This window comes from Patella vulgata, chromosome 8 (assembly GCF_932274485.2).
Source record: "Patella vulgata chromosome 8, xgPatVulg1.2, whole genome shotgun sequence".
Lineage (NCBI taxonomy): Eukaryota > Metazoa > Mollusca > Gastropoda > Patellidae > Patella > Patella vulgata.
The window spans coordinates 19,692,001-19,708,416 of record NC_065886.2 but is presented as its reverse complement, the minus strand read 5'-3'; the positions used below and the strand labels follow the sequence as shown (position 1 = coordinate 19,708,416).

Here is a 16,416-nt window from a genome sequence, read left to right as displayed (position 1 = left end):
ACTACTTTTACATCGACACAGGAGGAAAACAGATTAAATGCTCAAACTGTTTTGCATAGATGAATTAAACGAGGTCCCGAAAATGGTCTACAGGCACCATGTACCTAAATGTCGAATAAAAATGTTTCTAACGGTCGTGGTTGGTTTGTGAACTATTCCATGTGATGGTTGGTACTCGGATTTCAGAAGAGTAGGGTTTCCTCCCACTGCTAAAGACCCCTACGCGCAAGCGTATTATTGAAATAAAATTAAAACCATATGTTAGTCCCGAAATGACCTAGCCTGTGTCGAGTGGACGTTAAACCCCATTTCTCTCTCTCTCTCTCTCTCTCGGATTTCAGAACCAGAAAACTCTTGGTAAGGAAGGTATCCCCAAGGCAATGATCACAATTATCAAATGGCATGTACAATTGAAATGTTGATAAACTGAGCACGTGTATTTCTAATTGAACATTAACAGTAGTAATAAATATAAGTATATAATCACGTGTTTTATCATTCAGGCTTTATTGAAATGATTGACGTATTAAAATGATTGACATGTCATAATTTGATGAATTGACTTGTCAGTATGATTTCTACAAACAGTAATTATAGAGATTATCTCCAGTCATTACAGAATACTGATAACATCAATTAATGTGTTAATCACGTTGATAATCGTTATACTGATGAAAAGATGCGATAAGGATGAAGAAAGAGATTACAAACAGTTGAAATGTACAACGTGGACATGAAATATGGGTTTTACATGCTTTTACTGATAAAGATACCAGGCGTTCAATTAAACTCTTTATCTCGTGGATTGAGATGCACTTTACATTAGAGCCATTTACAATAATTCCGCAATAAATTAGAAGCCATGCCATCCAGTCATTGCACTATAGGTCTTCTTGATCATTGTGATTCTTTAAAGGAAATAGAATGTGGTCTAATGTCTCATCAACACAGGACTTTGGGCATTTTGAGACGAACGTGTGGCATTTCTTATTTGTATGGTGAGCTATGCGGTGTATGAGAATTTGGGGCGGACAGTTGTGTTTCCGCCTTTTTTTTTTCATTTCAAACTGTAAAGGGTTCTTTCTTTTACGTCCACGCCAATGTGTACACGAGTGGACTTCGGTTTTTCCGTTCCTTCCAAACAACTATGCACACTCTCTTGTCAGCTTCGCCTACTCCACGCATGATAGGTGAAGGCCGATGGTTCTTATTGGTTCAAGTGAAATGGAATGAAATGAAATGGGGTTTAACGTCTTACTATTCTGCTCCGTACAGGACTAATGAAGACGGGCATATGCCATACAGTGTGCCTACTCTTATATCGAATTCCAACTGCCAAGGGATCTTTTACGTGCAAGCCAATGTTTACACGGGACTCGGTTTTTCGTCCCATCCGAACCACTAGACAGCCGTCCTGCATCACAATATTGGTTCAATACAGGATTCAAACTGGTGAAACTGTGCCGAGTGGTCAGTACCCTAACCATTCGACTACCACATAGCACCCGATACTTCAGGAAACATAGTATGGTTTCTTTATATGACGTAACACCTACAATATCGCTGCTCTGGTAATAATGAACACATAGTATAAATATATAAAGACAAAAAATCTAATATCAAAATGTTATTTTTCTTACATTTTTAGAGGGTTATTTGGTAATATTGTTATTGAAAAGTACTTTATATTTTTGTCTTATTTGCTGTTCTTTGTCCCAGAAAATAGTTTGTGGTGGAATACTTAAATTCATATCTACAGCAATTTAGAAGATCGAATCAATAATTGTTTAAAATTGAAGCCAAAAAGGACAAACACTTTAAAAAAATTGAATCCTAATGAAGGACAATTAGGTCTAATTTGTACGATAAATGTTTAGCACTTTCTCCTAATGATTAATCAACGGTTCAAAGACCAGTCCCACATCTGTGTAGATTTCAATCAAGGCTTTCTGACACCTGCTTTACTTATGGTATATTATAAGATATCGTTGTCAAACCTCCTTTCAATCAAGCCCATTAACAACGTCACTCACAATAACACTTCACGCCTGTGGATTTCCACGGGCATTGATTGGTCGAACGCTGAAAAAAGAGGTGGAGCTACATTTATTATGATGCACGCATGAAATCTATATCGTGTCCAGGATGGATTCCTTTATTGTGTTAAATTCATTCAAAACATTGGAATATTTTGCTATATAGTATATTAGTATATAAGTATAATGCTATCTATTCATGTGATTAATTAGAGAGTTAAATTAGCTATCTACATATCACAGGGACTTGTTACCTAAGGCTGGAAATTTCACGCTTTTTAAAGGGTAAGTTTAATTTTCCACTATAAGAAATTGAATGGCCTATCCTTATTCAGTTGTGAAATCTTGAAAGAAAATATTGTTCCCTTTGTTTTGGAAATCTATCATTCTTTAAAGGAATTCTAATCTGTTTTTCATGCCTGATTATGTCTTGTTTAAGTCCAGCTGTATTCTGCCCAAGCCACAATTTTCTTGTCTTGACAGAAATATATCTTGACAAGTCCAGATAAGAAAGTATTAATAAGACATAGTTATATAGATATAGATAATGATGCCGATTTTCTTACAAAAGTTCTTCTACATGGTCATTTCTAATCTGACTTTTATTTATATCTTTCACTTTACCATTTCCCAAATTTGACTTCCACTTATTCATAAATTTTTCGAATTCGATATTCAATTATTTATTACATGTATTATTAATCTTTTGTCTAATTTGACTTATATTTCAAGCTTGCACTTTCACGTATCCATCTATTCTCTAATTTGACTTTTATTTGAAGCTTTCACGCGTCCATCAATTCTCTAATTTGACTTTCGTCTGGATTTGGCATTTTTTTCTTTTACTCGACATTCTTCAAGGACAGCTTACATTTTTCATGTTTTCTCGAATTCAATGTTCATTTATCTCTTATTATATTACACATTTCTACAGTTTCACATTTATTTGTATACAGAGTATTAGTCATTTACATTTGGTCATCTAGTTATTGACTTGTGTTATTCACCTTTTCTACTTTAACTTTTATCTACACCCTTATTCATTTTCCCTCTAACTGTGTACATATCTTACACATATTTATATCTTACACTTATTCATTTTCCCTCTAATTTGAAAAGAACCATAATCATGTATTTTGATAAGGTTCATTTTTCCAATAAGTATTTTGCGTTGTCGAAAGATTTTTAGCTGTTTTTACCTCCTTGAACACTGTCTCTAATATACATGTAATGTGAGTCCAGATTTATTTGTGGAATCATGTTGCACATGGAAAGTTAGGAGTTGCTATGTTAATCTTAATAAAATACTACATAGTTACATTATATTAATTTACTCACACTACATCTAGAGACTAACTATTTCAACAAGTACTCACTGTCAAACACACAACGGCAACACTCAATAGGTACAGCCCATGTTATGGGAGATTCTTTATGTCAATGAAAAGAAATCTTCAACAGCAATTTGGCATTGATCTAAGCGACTGGACAAACACGAGAACTCGGAATGAAAATTATATCTTTATGGGGTTTCAACACTTTATTGAAACTCAACCATGTCAAATATTGACTTTTTATTATACAGAAATATTAATAATAGTCAAATATACATAAATGTATGCAAATTTCTAGTATTGGTTGAGATGAAGACAAATACTTGAAATTCTATGATGTATAAGTGATATTGCATGTTCTATATAACTTGTCCTTACTTTGATTTCCATATGGCTGAGAACTGTAACCTTGATGTCTCATTATCATCAATTAAACCAATTACACGTCATTTATTTCACACGTAATTTTATTACGATATAGATTAATATTTACACCATTTTGTCTACTATTGCGTAAAAAGCGGGTTAACACCTTAAAAATCAACTTTGCATCATCGTTCAGCGCGAAATTAAATTTTATCATTGAAAAACTTGAAATAGATGGGAATTGGTATCTTGTTTAACACGGGAAACCTAACATATTCTAAATGTACGTATTTTTGTAACAAAAAAAGAAAAGATTATCATTCACTTGAAAAATATAAATATTTGTTTTATTCTACTGAATTTCGCCTAAATATTGTACTATTTAGAGATTTAATATCAACAAATTCGTGAATTAAACTTATCAATGTTTTGAATAACTCCCAAAATGACGTTAACAGGAGGAACTAATTAGTGTGCCAATTCTGTGTATTTTTTATTTTATTTTATAAGCTACACTAAATTATTGAACCCATTGAAACCCCAATATTGTAATTTTTAGCAATGATCTTTTATAGTGTTATTTACAGTATCAGTACGTTGGTTGTTGAGACTGATCAAGTTCTATAAATATTATTAAACACCGGTGTTGATTCTGATATGTGAATTTATTGTTTCATCTGTAAATCATATCTATATTAAACATGGCTACTCACAGCTCTTCACATGGTCACTGAGTTCTTCCTTATAAAATAAACTTTAAAACAAGACCGGGTAAACAGTCAGTCTTTATTATAAAAGGTCACACGGGAATCTGGTAGGCATCCATATACAAATGTACTAAAACCTTGTGGCTAATAATGAGAAGATTCGTACATGCATACATATTGTCAGTTCGTACCTAGTATGGAGAGAATTCGATCCAAATCTTGCTGGTATCCAGACACATTTGGAAATCGATTAATACAATGCGTGTAATTCAGAACATATTCTCTTAATATAATCTGGATGATTTTATGGGCTTTTATCTGCTGGAGCCATCAGAATTACCCAGAGTTTTACGACTTCCATTTGAAGCTGATGTTCTTTTTACGAAACTAAGCTAGGTGAACATGTTTTTACATCAAGAAAGGGTAAAAGCTAAAATATGCAATGATACATCAATCGATAACGTAATAATCTTATAAAATAATTCTCCGCGTTCCCGGAAGAATTAATGAAATACTGAATACTTATTCATTGTCTGAACTGAAATACGATCACTTTGTCTTTAATCAAAAACGGAATACAAGTCCTAGAGTATCCACGGGATACTGCTACACGAGTGATACATAAAACAGCCTGAAATATCCAGATTTATGTATTTACAAGACTGCACTCGTAATGACGGACTCGCTTGAATAGTTCATTAATGCCAGCATTAATTAGATACCATTAGTTAATTATAGGGTATACAGTTACACTTTTAGTTATATAGCCTCGTCACGAGCTTTACCAATATATAAATCAAACCATTGGAAACGGCAAAAACCTGCCCCGCGGCCATCTTAGATTGGTGCAAAAATCTATTAATTATACATGTTGAATGATTTGGATTCACGTGCGTATTGAATTCAGTATGAAGTAAGATTATACGTGTTCAAGCATATATACACGTGTATAATAGTTTGACATGTATGACAATAGAGATGATGTATTAGGACCCGTACCTCTGTCGAGATGCATTCCATGTATTTGACCATCTCGTTTCTTTCATTTAATATAGCTTTGACCATACGAACATCTACTCAGCTTGCACATTTTTAATCTAAAAACTATGACAACAAGGAAGTAATAATTTAGTATCGATTAAAAGAAGTTCATTATATTAGAACAACCCATATACTTTTCTTTATTCGGTGCATATTTCATGCTTACCCAAAGAATCGTTTCACGTAAGTACAATATAGAGGTGTATAGTAAAATGTTCGATTTGTGTGTACGCAAGTCCTACATTATTATGCCCCATCAAATGGGACGCTGCTACCTAAATCTAAAATCGTAAAAGTTTCCATACATTATTTTTAATGTTTTCTTTTTCTGTTTTTTTAGAAGCACCGGTATATGAATGACGACTTATAGCCTTGAATCTTCCAAAAATGGATCTGACTAACCTGTTTCTGGGCGTGGCTCTTATGTTAACCCCAGTGTGTGGAGATATATTGTACACTTTGTTAGAAGAAAGACCAACTGGATTTTACATCGGCAAAATATCCGACAAGGCAGATCTTCAATCCACGGTGACCGAAACAGCATTGATTACGTTGCGTTACAGCTTCTTGACGCAAGGTTACCCCCAAAGCAAATTCTTCAACTTAACGAAGGACGGACAGTTATATACGGCCGTAAAACTGGACAGGGAGGACGTTTGTGGGTTCTCAGACACGTGTGTCCTGGAGACAGAAATCGCGATACAGTCGACCATTAATCAGTTCTTTCGGAAGGAGAAGCTGAAAGTCACGCTAGAAGATATAAACGACAACGCACCAACCTTCAACAAGGATTCTCTCACATTGGAAATATCGGAAGCCGTGTCCGTTAATTCTTCGTTTATCCTTGAAAGTGCACTGGACCGCGACGTCGGTAATAATTCACTCCAAGGTTACGATTTGATATCAGATTCCAATATTTTCGATTTAAAAGTCGTCAAAAATCTTGATGGAGGTACCGTGGTCAGTCTGGTCGTACTTAGTTCTTTAGACCACGAAGTGCGGGATTTATATACGTTGACCGTTGTGGCGCGAGACGGAGGAGTAAGTCCTAGAAAAGCTGAACTTAAAGTAATAGTCTCAGTCCTTGATATTAACGATAACCCACCAGTCTTCGACCCACAGGCCTATAACATTACAGTAAAAGAAAGTACGCCCATAGGCGAAACTGTTGTCCAAGTGACTGCTACTGATCTAGATGCTAAACTGAATGGGGTGGCCTATTATCGTTTTAGTCCTTTGGTGCCAAGCGAAGTACTACATTATTTTGCCTTGAATGAATCCACAGGAGAAATAACAGTATTTCAGTCGTTGCATCCGGTCCAGGGGCAGATAATGCGTTTTATTGTCGAATGTGTCGACGGTGGGTCACCTCCCCTGGTGGCCCAAACTGAAGTCATCATCAGTATTGAAGATTCCACCAACACCTCTCCGACCATCAATTTAAATCTTTTTGCTGACGGCAAGGTGTCCGAATTTGCTCAACCAGGTACAACTGTTGCCCACGTGGCCGTTTTAGATCCGGACTCCTCTAAAAATGGCATCATTCGTTGTTTCATTATTAGTGACGCTTTTGAAATTCAAGGATTAGAACAGAACGATTATAAAATTGTGGTCTCGCGAACATTGGACAGAGAAAAGGCACAATTTCATCGGGTTGTTTTGACTTGCGAAGATGCGGGAAACCCTCCACTGAATGACACCAAGGTGTTTAGCATCGCCGTTCTGGATGAAAATGACAATGCGCCATTTTTTAAACAGTTCGACTACCTTGGCAATATCACGGAAAATGCAGAACCAGGAGAAGTCATGGCCAAAGTAGAAGCTGTAGACATTGACGATGGAGAAAATTCTAAGATTTATTATTACATACCGCTAGGAGATGAATACGGGGTGAAAATTAGACAAAGTGGTGAAATTATATCAGACAAAACCTTTGATCGAGAGAGAACACCTAAGTTAAAGTTTAAAGTGTTTGCGACTGATCATGGACGACCTTCCCGAAACTCAAGCTGTACTGTCACTATTATAGTAACAGACGTCAATGACGTCATACCTACATTTAGCCAATCAAGGTACATGTTTAAAGCTAAAGAAAATCAAGAATCGGGAGTTGTAATTGGACGATTAGAGGCAGAAGATGCCGATGAAGGATTAAATAGTGAAATTCTTTACAATATACAACTGTTGTTTGATGAATTGGAATATTACCCAATCAAAGTTACAACCGATGGTTTTATCCAAACCGCGTTTTCACTTGATAGAGAAATAAAGTCAAGGTACGAATTTGTTGTCGTTGCTTCTGACAGGGGGTCACAATCGTTGTCTTCCTCAACCGAGGTCATCATTGAAGTAACAGATCAAAACGATCATGCGCCATTGATAGTCTCGCCAAGCTCCATGAACCATTCCATGATTGTGCCTTACCACATGCACACCGATTATGCCTTATTCACAGTATTAGCCAAAGATGAAGACGTGGATGAAAATGCCCACTTAGAATTTATTTTAAAACCAGAAAATGGCCATGACATTTTTAAGATCGATTCGGTAACTGGTGTTATCAGATTATCTCGATTTTTAGACGGAAATGACGTCGGAACTTACCAACTATACGCCATTGTTCGGGACATGGGAACGCCATCTTTGAACACTTCCGTTGACTTTAATATTACTGTTTATAAATCCAACGAAACCAACACCTACTTGAAACAGGGGTTGGGTTCGGAAGAGAATACGATGGTCGTGCTAATCCTGGGAAGTGTTACAGGTATAATCGTGGTTGTTGTTGTCATCGTCATCCTTATTATCAGGCGTTCTGATCAGGTGAACAAAAAGTTTTTTCAAGCAAACGTCATCACCCACATTGAACCATGTAATCTACAGCTAGATTGTTCTATGGACGACCTTGTAGATCACCGAAGAATGTCAAAAGCGGATTCCAACAGCTGGGACAAGAGATCGAATATATTTCCTGGCTCAGATGACCTGGTGTCCTTGTCTGAAGTCGAGATCGAACAGTCAACCAAAGTAAGTAAAATCTTTATGTTAAAGCACAATAAAAGAGGACGTTTTACAGTCCTGGGATTGTAATTAAAATTTACAAATATAAATTTCAGAACACGTATGTAATATAACAATGAAATAGAAGTGAACTAATATTCCAATATATACTCCATAAACATCTGTGCACTTGCTAAGCTAATTAATTAAGAATGAATATCTTGCAGGAAACTGCTGGTTTATTTTAGTAAAACGCTGTTTCCTTTTTTTTAAATCTCTATAAATGTTATAAGGCAATCAATAACAATGAAACGTTGGGTGGGGGTAGATAAAAATTATAGGATATACAAATGGAATCGAAACAAAGCTTATAAAAGTTCAATTTTTAGTATATTAAAACTCGCACGTTGTCAGTTTTCAATTGTGTTTTCATATCCGACATCCTCTCAATTTTCACATACCAATGATTGTTGGGGGAGATGAAACGTCATGGTTTTGTTTAGTTTATAAATATGTATTGTATATGAATAAAGAATAATGAACTACGTACCGGAGTACAACAATTATTGAACATGAAGGCAATGTGTTAGATGTGACCCATACACACACGACTTCTGGGAGACGCGGAGGAATATTTACACAGGAACAAAGTGCTTTAAGTAAATATCAATACGCGACTAATGCAACGAAAACACCTTTTTTATTTAAAGTTGTGAAAAATGATGACCGAGGCTAAGGGCCAGCTTCAGTTTAATCACTGTCCAACTACGTGTATTATATTCATATACAAACGCTTCGGGCATGTTTTGCTAACGCTTTCATTTTTTCTCCTGATTCTATCTAAGAGAATAAACGAAACCCCCCTGGTTCAATTGTTGATCAATTTTCATAAAGTGGTTGACCCTAACAGGAAAGACGCCGTGAAACCTTTTGAAAATGTCGGCACCTTTATGCATTTCAAAATGCCACAAACAATATTCTATTATTACAACTTTCCGTCTTTTTCGTAATAGGCGGATATGAAATTGAAAAGCTAGATCCCGTAGCCCTCAATTCCTTTACGCGGTTGCTCAGAACTGTTGTGTATAGTTGATCCAATAGGAGTCATTAAAGATGAGAGATATATCCCTTAATCAGAAAAAAGCTATAAATCCAAGATTCTTGATTACTGTAAAAAAAAATCAACGTTTTATGAAATCTTTTAAATTTTGAATATGCTATGTAGAATATACGTGTATAAAATAAAATGAAATGATATGGGGCTTAACGTCCTACTGTTCTGCTCCGACTGGGCTAATGAAGACGGACATACGCCATGCAGTGTGCTATGAGGGAAATTTTGCTACGGACTCCTCTTATATCAAATTCCAACTGCCACGAGATCTTTTAAGTGGACGCTAATGTATACACTTGACCTTATTTTTTCGTCCTATCCCCTTGTCAGGCCACTCGTCTCCCACCGATGAATTTTCTCGGCCAACACCGGGAGCGGACCCGCGACCAACAGGCTAGCGAGCCAGCGTCTTACTCACTTAGCCACCGTAGCTCCTACATATGTATAACACATCTTTCCTTGTCGGTCACCTTTTGCAATATTTTGGGCGATATTGACGCGCTTGTCGGTTCTTGGCTGTGATAAGTAAGAGCCATTGATAGAACACACCGTTTTGTACCAATTCTTAACATCTTTTATGGAAAACCATTTTAAAAAGAAAAAATATATGTTTAAGAAATGAGGTCATTGGTGTGTCGTCAGCTATGGAGATTATAAAAAAGGGGAAAGTAAACAAAATTGTCATTAAATATTCTAGTTATCAATTTACTCAAACTGTAAAATTTGACAGAAATAAGATAATCAAAAAGCGAAACAGTAGTTTTCAATATCAATGCTATTTGTCTTCAAGACACGAGAACATAATATTTATAAATTGAAACTTTTGTTATGATTTTCTTATTCTCTTTTAAATTTCCGAGATAACGTTTGAAAGGGTATTTTTCATGGACGTTTTACGATGACATTTTCAAAATAAGAGGCGTGTCGAGATTTCAAAGATAGATCGCTATTGTGATTGGAACAACTTAAAATTAAGCCGGGTGTTGACTGAGACTAATGTCAATCGGGAGTCTATGTAAAATGATTCCTTAAAGAATAGAAACTGTTACCATAGAGTCTAAAGGACCGGGTATTAGCTTTGAATAAAGATGCCGATTTATCTGACGGCGATGTATCTACTTTAAAACCCTTAAATGCGGAAATATATTGTTAATCACGGGCGGAGATCGCCCAGATCTGACCAATAACTATAGACTTTAGAAATTATCTCTGACACTGAGGCGTGACATGGCAATCTAGTTAACGAAACCTATACTTATTTAGGGTTACACCACTAACTACTCTGTTATTAAATAGGGTGCTCGGGGCCGAGTTTTTGTCAAACAAACGTGACCTTCATCGTGGGTCGATTTTCTGGAAAGCTCTTCAAAATCCGATTTCAAGTCCTCGATGAAAGGGAGAATTTTTCGGTGGTTAAATTATTTTCTGCGGATGACTGAATTTTTATCATCAATATTTTGCCTCTGTTGGCAAAATTTGCCACACGAGTAAGTCAAAATATCTAATTACCTTAAACACCCTGGGGTAGACTTTAAGTAGCTTTGTAAATACATTTAACACCTTGGAAGAAAAAGACAAAAGCATTTTTCTGCTACAAAGCTCCCTTTAAAGATGCACAAAGGTGAATCGGTTATGGCCGGAATTTCGAGTGTATGATTTATAATGAATAAGTTATCGGCGGTCTCTTTAACACAAATTATTCTTATCCACATTTTGATCGATTGATTTCAAATATTCCATAATATAAATGAATTTTCCATAAGCGGAAAATTTGTTATGAGTTCAGTGAAATGACCCGTCTATTAATTGACATATCACATTAATTATCTTCAATATATACAGCTATATAATGATTTATATTGTCCATTTTGTTAGAAATAAATTGTGAAAATTTTCAATAAAAATACAAATCAATTATGGATACATTAAAAGTTTCGGATTCAATTAAAACAAAATGGGATTATGTTAGGTCAATAGGTTACGAAAATGAAATACCAAACATCTATGCTTCGGTTTATGTTTAAATATACACGTTGAAATTTTTGGACCATAAATGCTAAAACTGAACCACAATAGTGCAGATTTGGGTCACGTTTATGATAGAAACATAGGGTTTGGAATCAGTTCATAGATGTTCAGGATTTCATTTCGTAACCTACTGGCCTACCTTAATGATTTTGGGTTGTTACATGGATTTTAAATATTAAGACAGAGATTTAAGATATTGAACCACATAGACAAACGGGACCCTTTTCCCGAAAAATCTTTGGTAACTGTCCAGATCTTTGGACACATTGAGAAGGAATTCAGTCATTAAAGTTTAAAACACATGTGTTGTTAATGTTTAAAGCAATCTTAGTTGAAACAGAATTCCGGGCTGATTATAAACATATGGAATGGGTTTAATATTCCTCTGTGTACCACAATAATTTGTAAAGAGATGGTATATTAATGGCAGATACGATTGTATTAATACACAACGTTCAATTTTCACACTTCTTGTATCAATACACAACGCTTAATTTTCACACTTCTTGTGCAAAGTGCAATCATTGGTGGTTGACAAAATCATCGCTTCCAAAACAAACTCAACAACCGAAACGCAATTAACAGTAATCGATCTTTGGTATACAGATCTATGTATTGTCTGGCAAGTGTTAAAAACTTGTTAATCTGCTCCACAAACAATTACCGGAACGAAATTGATCAAATCAAGTAATGTGTAACTCGCATTGACTTGTTTTAACAGCCGCATCAAACATACACAAAAGAAACGAAACGAATTGATGAAATCAAATAAATGCTAAGAATAATTAAATACAGAATAGAGTAATTGATGATGTGTTAAAATCTCTTTTGTTTGGTCAGATTAAACTGTTTTTAAAGGTGTCTTCAGTGACACCTGGTCTTCGGGGATTTCCCTTAGAAATAACCCTTGTTTATAATGATGTTTGGTTAAAATGTCGCCTGAACCCGAGGCATGTTATTATAAAGAGTTGGTATTATTTATGTTACACATGTAATAAGTAGTTAGAAATACAATTCACTACTATTTGAAATTAAAACAGAATCAGTCATTGAAAGATGGACTTATATGTCAAAATGTATTTTTTTAAAAACATGGCGGATTTATACAGGTCTGGAATGGTTCATTTCCAAATATAGGCACGTAACTTTCAAAACAGCAAGGCATTCAAAAAATTGGCGTTGGCTTTACGTCTAGTTATATCAGCTAATTATGAATCGATACATCGTTTAGTGTTATATATGAAGTGTGAAATATAAATAAACCACACAAACAACAGACATTCCATTTCTAAAAATCTTTACTTATTGCAAGAATTTTTGCTTTATGAAGTTTTTGTCAGCTAATATATTAATGTAACGTTAGACAAAAGGTAATTATGTGTTTTAAACGAATCATTATTCATGCTATCTATACCTGTTATGTTACAGAATCGTGAAAATGTACAAGGTGCTTGGAATGAAGCCATGAAGAAACACGAAGCTTTACTTAAATCATACGGTCTACCAACAAAGGTAAATCACCCGCATCTCTCTATTTCAGTACACCCTTTTCAACATGCAGTATTATCTATCAGAATACCTTTATGGTTATTGAATAACTCCATTCTATTCACGGGGGTGCAAATAAAACTCTGCAAATTGTTTTGATGTAACTTATTGTTCAATGTCATCAAGGGTTTAATATTAATATGCGGTCTGTTAATGGGTCAAGTGTCGCTTTCTCCGGGTCCTCCTGTTTCCTCCCAATGCTAAAGATCCCTACGAGCATGTGAATTATTTAAATATAACTGTACCCTATGTTGGTCCCGAAATGACTAATTTGTGCCAAGTAGACGTAAAAACCCATCTATCCCTCCCTGAAGCGGACTGTAATAAAATGTCTCACTTTCAGAATTAACTATCAAAAATTTGTACTCTTCTACACGTGCATCGTCATTTGTTATATGTTTCTGAATTTTAGGTCTCGATACGCCGTGGCGTAACACCAGTTCCGGTCAGCCAGCAGGAAGAAACAGGAAGTCATACGTCAGCAGATACTAGTACCAGTGATAGTGGTCGGGGAGGAAGTGATGACGAGGGCAACAATTTAAATAGATCTAATCTAGGTAAGAGAGAGAGAGAGAGAGAGAGAGAGAGAATGAGAGAGACAGAGAGAAATGGGGTTTAACGTCTACTCGACACAGACTAGGCCATTTCGGGACTAACACGTGGTTCAAATTTATTGCAATAATTCGCTTGCGCATAGTGTCTTTAGCAGTGGGAGGAAACCGGTGACCCGAAGAAACCCCACGAGGTTGGACAGGCGACCCTACTTCTTGTACGTACAACCGCCAGTTGACTCCATGACAGACCTTATGATACAGCGCGCACGTGCTTACCATTCGGTCATCCACCCCCTAATCTAGGTTAGAAGGATATAAACTAGGACAATAATAAATCAAATAACTTTAACATAACTGGTTATTATGAATAATGTTCAACCTAGCCTAAATTAAGCCCACTAATATTTTTTATCCAATTGCGTCATGAATTATGATTGTGATTGCAAGATGTTTTGGATGATTTACGGTGATATACTGTTCTATTTTGGTATACGTGTTCTCTTTGAATATTTGGCATGGGTCTTTTTCTAATGCTCTTTTGTTCAATAGCTATACAGAACATATATTCTACTTTGAATATGAAGTTAGGTCTACGGATATGAAGTAACTCATAAGTAAAAAGAAAGTAACATTATTTGCTCAGATGTACATGTTTCCAATCTACTATTAATATATTTTTAATCTATTCTTATGTTTTTCAGAAAATGGCCCCGATGTGAATCAAACAGCCGTTAAAAAGTTGGTAGCCAGCGATTCATTGTTGACGTGTGCTACGCCCAACCGGCGCGTGTCCGATGGACTAGGATTCGATTCAGGTTATCAGCCGTCCACGGTGTTGAGGAACCCATACACCAATATGGACATAAACAATAGTTTTACTAAACGTGTTAAATTTAACCTTGCGGAAAATAAACCGTGGCTGACTACACCTACCGGAAACGACCTTGCTTTAGCTCGCCATCGTTGCCATGGTAATCTGACAGACGCTCAAGACCAGGAAGAGTCATGTGACTCGGAAGTGGATAGTATTATATCGGATGTTCACGTGACTACTAATGGAAAATTCGACTTGCAGAGACAAAAAACAGAAGACGTGTATGTGTAGTATTGCTCATAAATTATTTATAAAAATCTATTGACGTTTCCAACGATTCCGACCACAGACAATTTTAATGTGAAACGGGGGAAAAACGAGGCTTTATTAGTGCTTTCATATTGATTGTTTAATACCCATAAATGATTGATTTGATTCAATTTGAATAATACCGAATTAAATAAAAACAACATTATACCAAAGAAAATTAATTTATCAGCGTTTAGGTATTTGTTTTAAGGAGCAGTGCCTGGATTAAGAGGTTGTCCGTTGATATAGGTGGGTTTAAGTGGATACAAATCAAACGTCAAAATGTCCCGAATACCGCGTCTGAAAGTTTCAGTTTCGAAAAAAGAGCTGTTTAAAATTTTCTTAACTTTTTAGGAATTACTCGGTTTTTAGTGATTTAAAATTTGTCACGGTCGCTTTGCCATTATAATGTAGGCAAATGTGACTACATGTTTATACCATGTGATAACGTGAACCTTTACGGAAACGGACAGTCTGTATTTCTTTGAAGGCTTATGTACAGAGAATTAAAAGACATGTTTGGGACGGCTTCTTTAAAGATGGGTTTGGGGTGGCTTTCTAAAGAATAGTTATATATTTATTAATTGTATATTTTACAAATGAATACTTCCATGTGCGTCTAGTCAATCAAATATTCTCATTTTGTGATCATCGTTTTGTGTTGTTTGAATCTTTATTGCTAAACACATGTTTGTGAAAACCTAAAATGTAACTGTATGCTGTTGTATATTGAACATGTTGTTGTATATTGAACATGTTGTTGTATATTGAACATATTGAACATGTTGTTGTATATTGAACATGTTGTTGTATATTGAACATGTAATTATTTTGAACACATGAACTGATTGATTTGTTTTTTAAAAAAACTAATTTTAAATGTTGTGTCTTTAATTTATTTGCTTACCTTTACTTAATGAAATGAACAGGGCTTTTATAACTGAACTAGGTCAAAAATAAACATTGTTGATTTGATTACAGTTTATGTGATGATTGTTTTGTAAAGTGTGGGCGTCCAAACCTTTAAGTCCGCAGATGAAGCCAATGTTCAGATATAACAGAGTATATATTCATTTTGAAAGTTCAGTTCAAAAATGAGACTGAACAGAACGACTACCCCAGAATGTAACGTATATCGCTTGCCCTATCTCTTTAACGGGAAAACCAACGGTTTTTAACAAGGTTTCCATAAATTATAAATTCACATTCAGAAATAATCCCCTATGTAACACAAGCAAAAAGTTTTTGTAAGCGAGAATTTTTTTTATTAAAACCGGAAGTGACGCAATTTTTTTTCAATAATTTGCTTGTAGGGGTCGTTTGCAGTGAGTGGGAAGAACTGATGATCCGGGGAAAACGCCACAAGCTTGGCATCGAAGCCGCGCTAATGTCAGGTCTTGTGATCTACAGAGCACACTAGACCACTCACCCACGCACCGAGGCCCAGTCCGCCCCTGCCTCCAGTCGAAGAAGAAGACATAATCTTTCACCACTACCATAGAAACTCTAGTAGGACCAATTAAACCTAAATATAGCTATATAGCTATTTTTTTGGCTTCCAACTA

The 16,416-nt window shown here is 35.5% G+C and overlaps 1 protein-coding gene across 1 annotated transcript; it reads left to right on the top strand.

Moving 5' to 3' along the window:
- The first annotated feature begins 2,207 nt into the window (after nucleotides 1-2,207).
- Nucleotides 2,208-15,788, top strand: LOC126830752 (protocadherin-11 X-linked). Its single transcript, XM_050561152.2, has 5 exons — nucleotides 2,208-2,321; nucleotides 5,825-8,511; nucleotides 13,055-13,138; nucleotides 13,587-13,731; nucleotides 14,430-15,788. Exons 2-5 carry the CDS (start codon nucleotides 5,872-5,874, stop codon nucleotides 14,831-14,833), a joined length of 3,273 nt encoding a protein of 1,090 aa, XP_050417109.1. The 5' UTR covers nucleotides 2,208-2,321; nucleotides 5,825-5,871; the 3' UTR covers nucleotides 14,834-15,788.
- The last annotated feature ends 628 nt before the right edge of the window (nucleotides 15,789-16,416 follow it).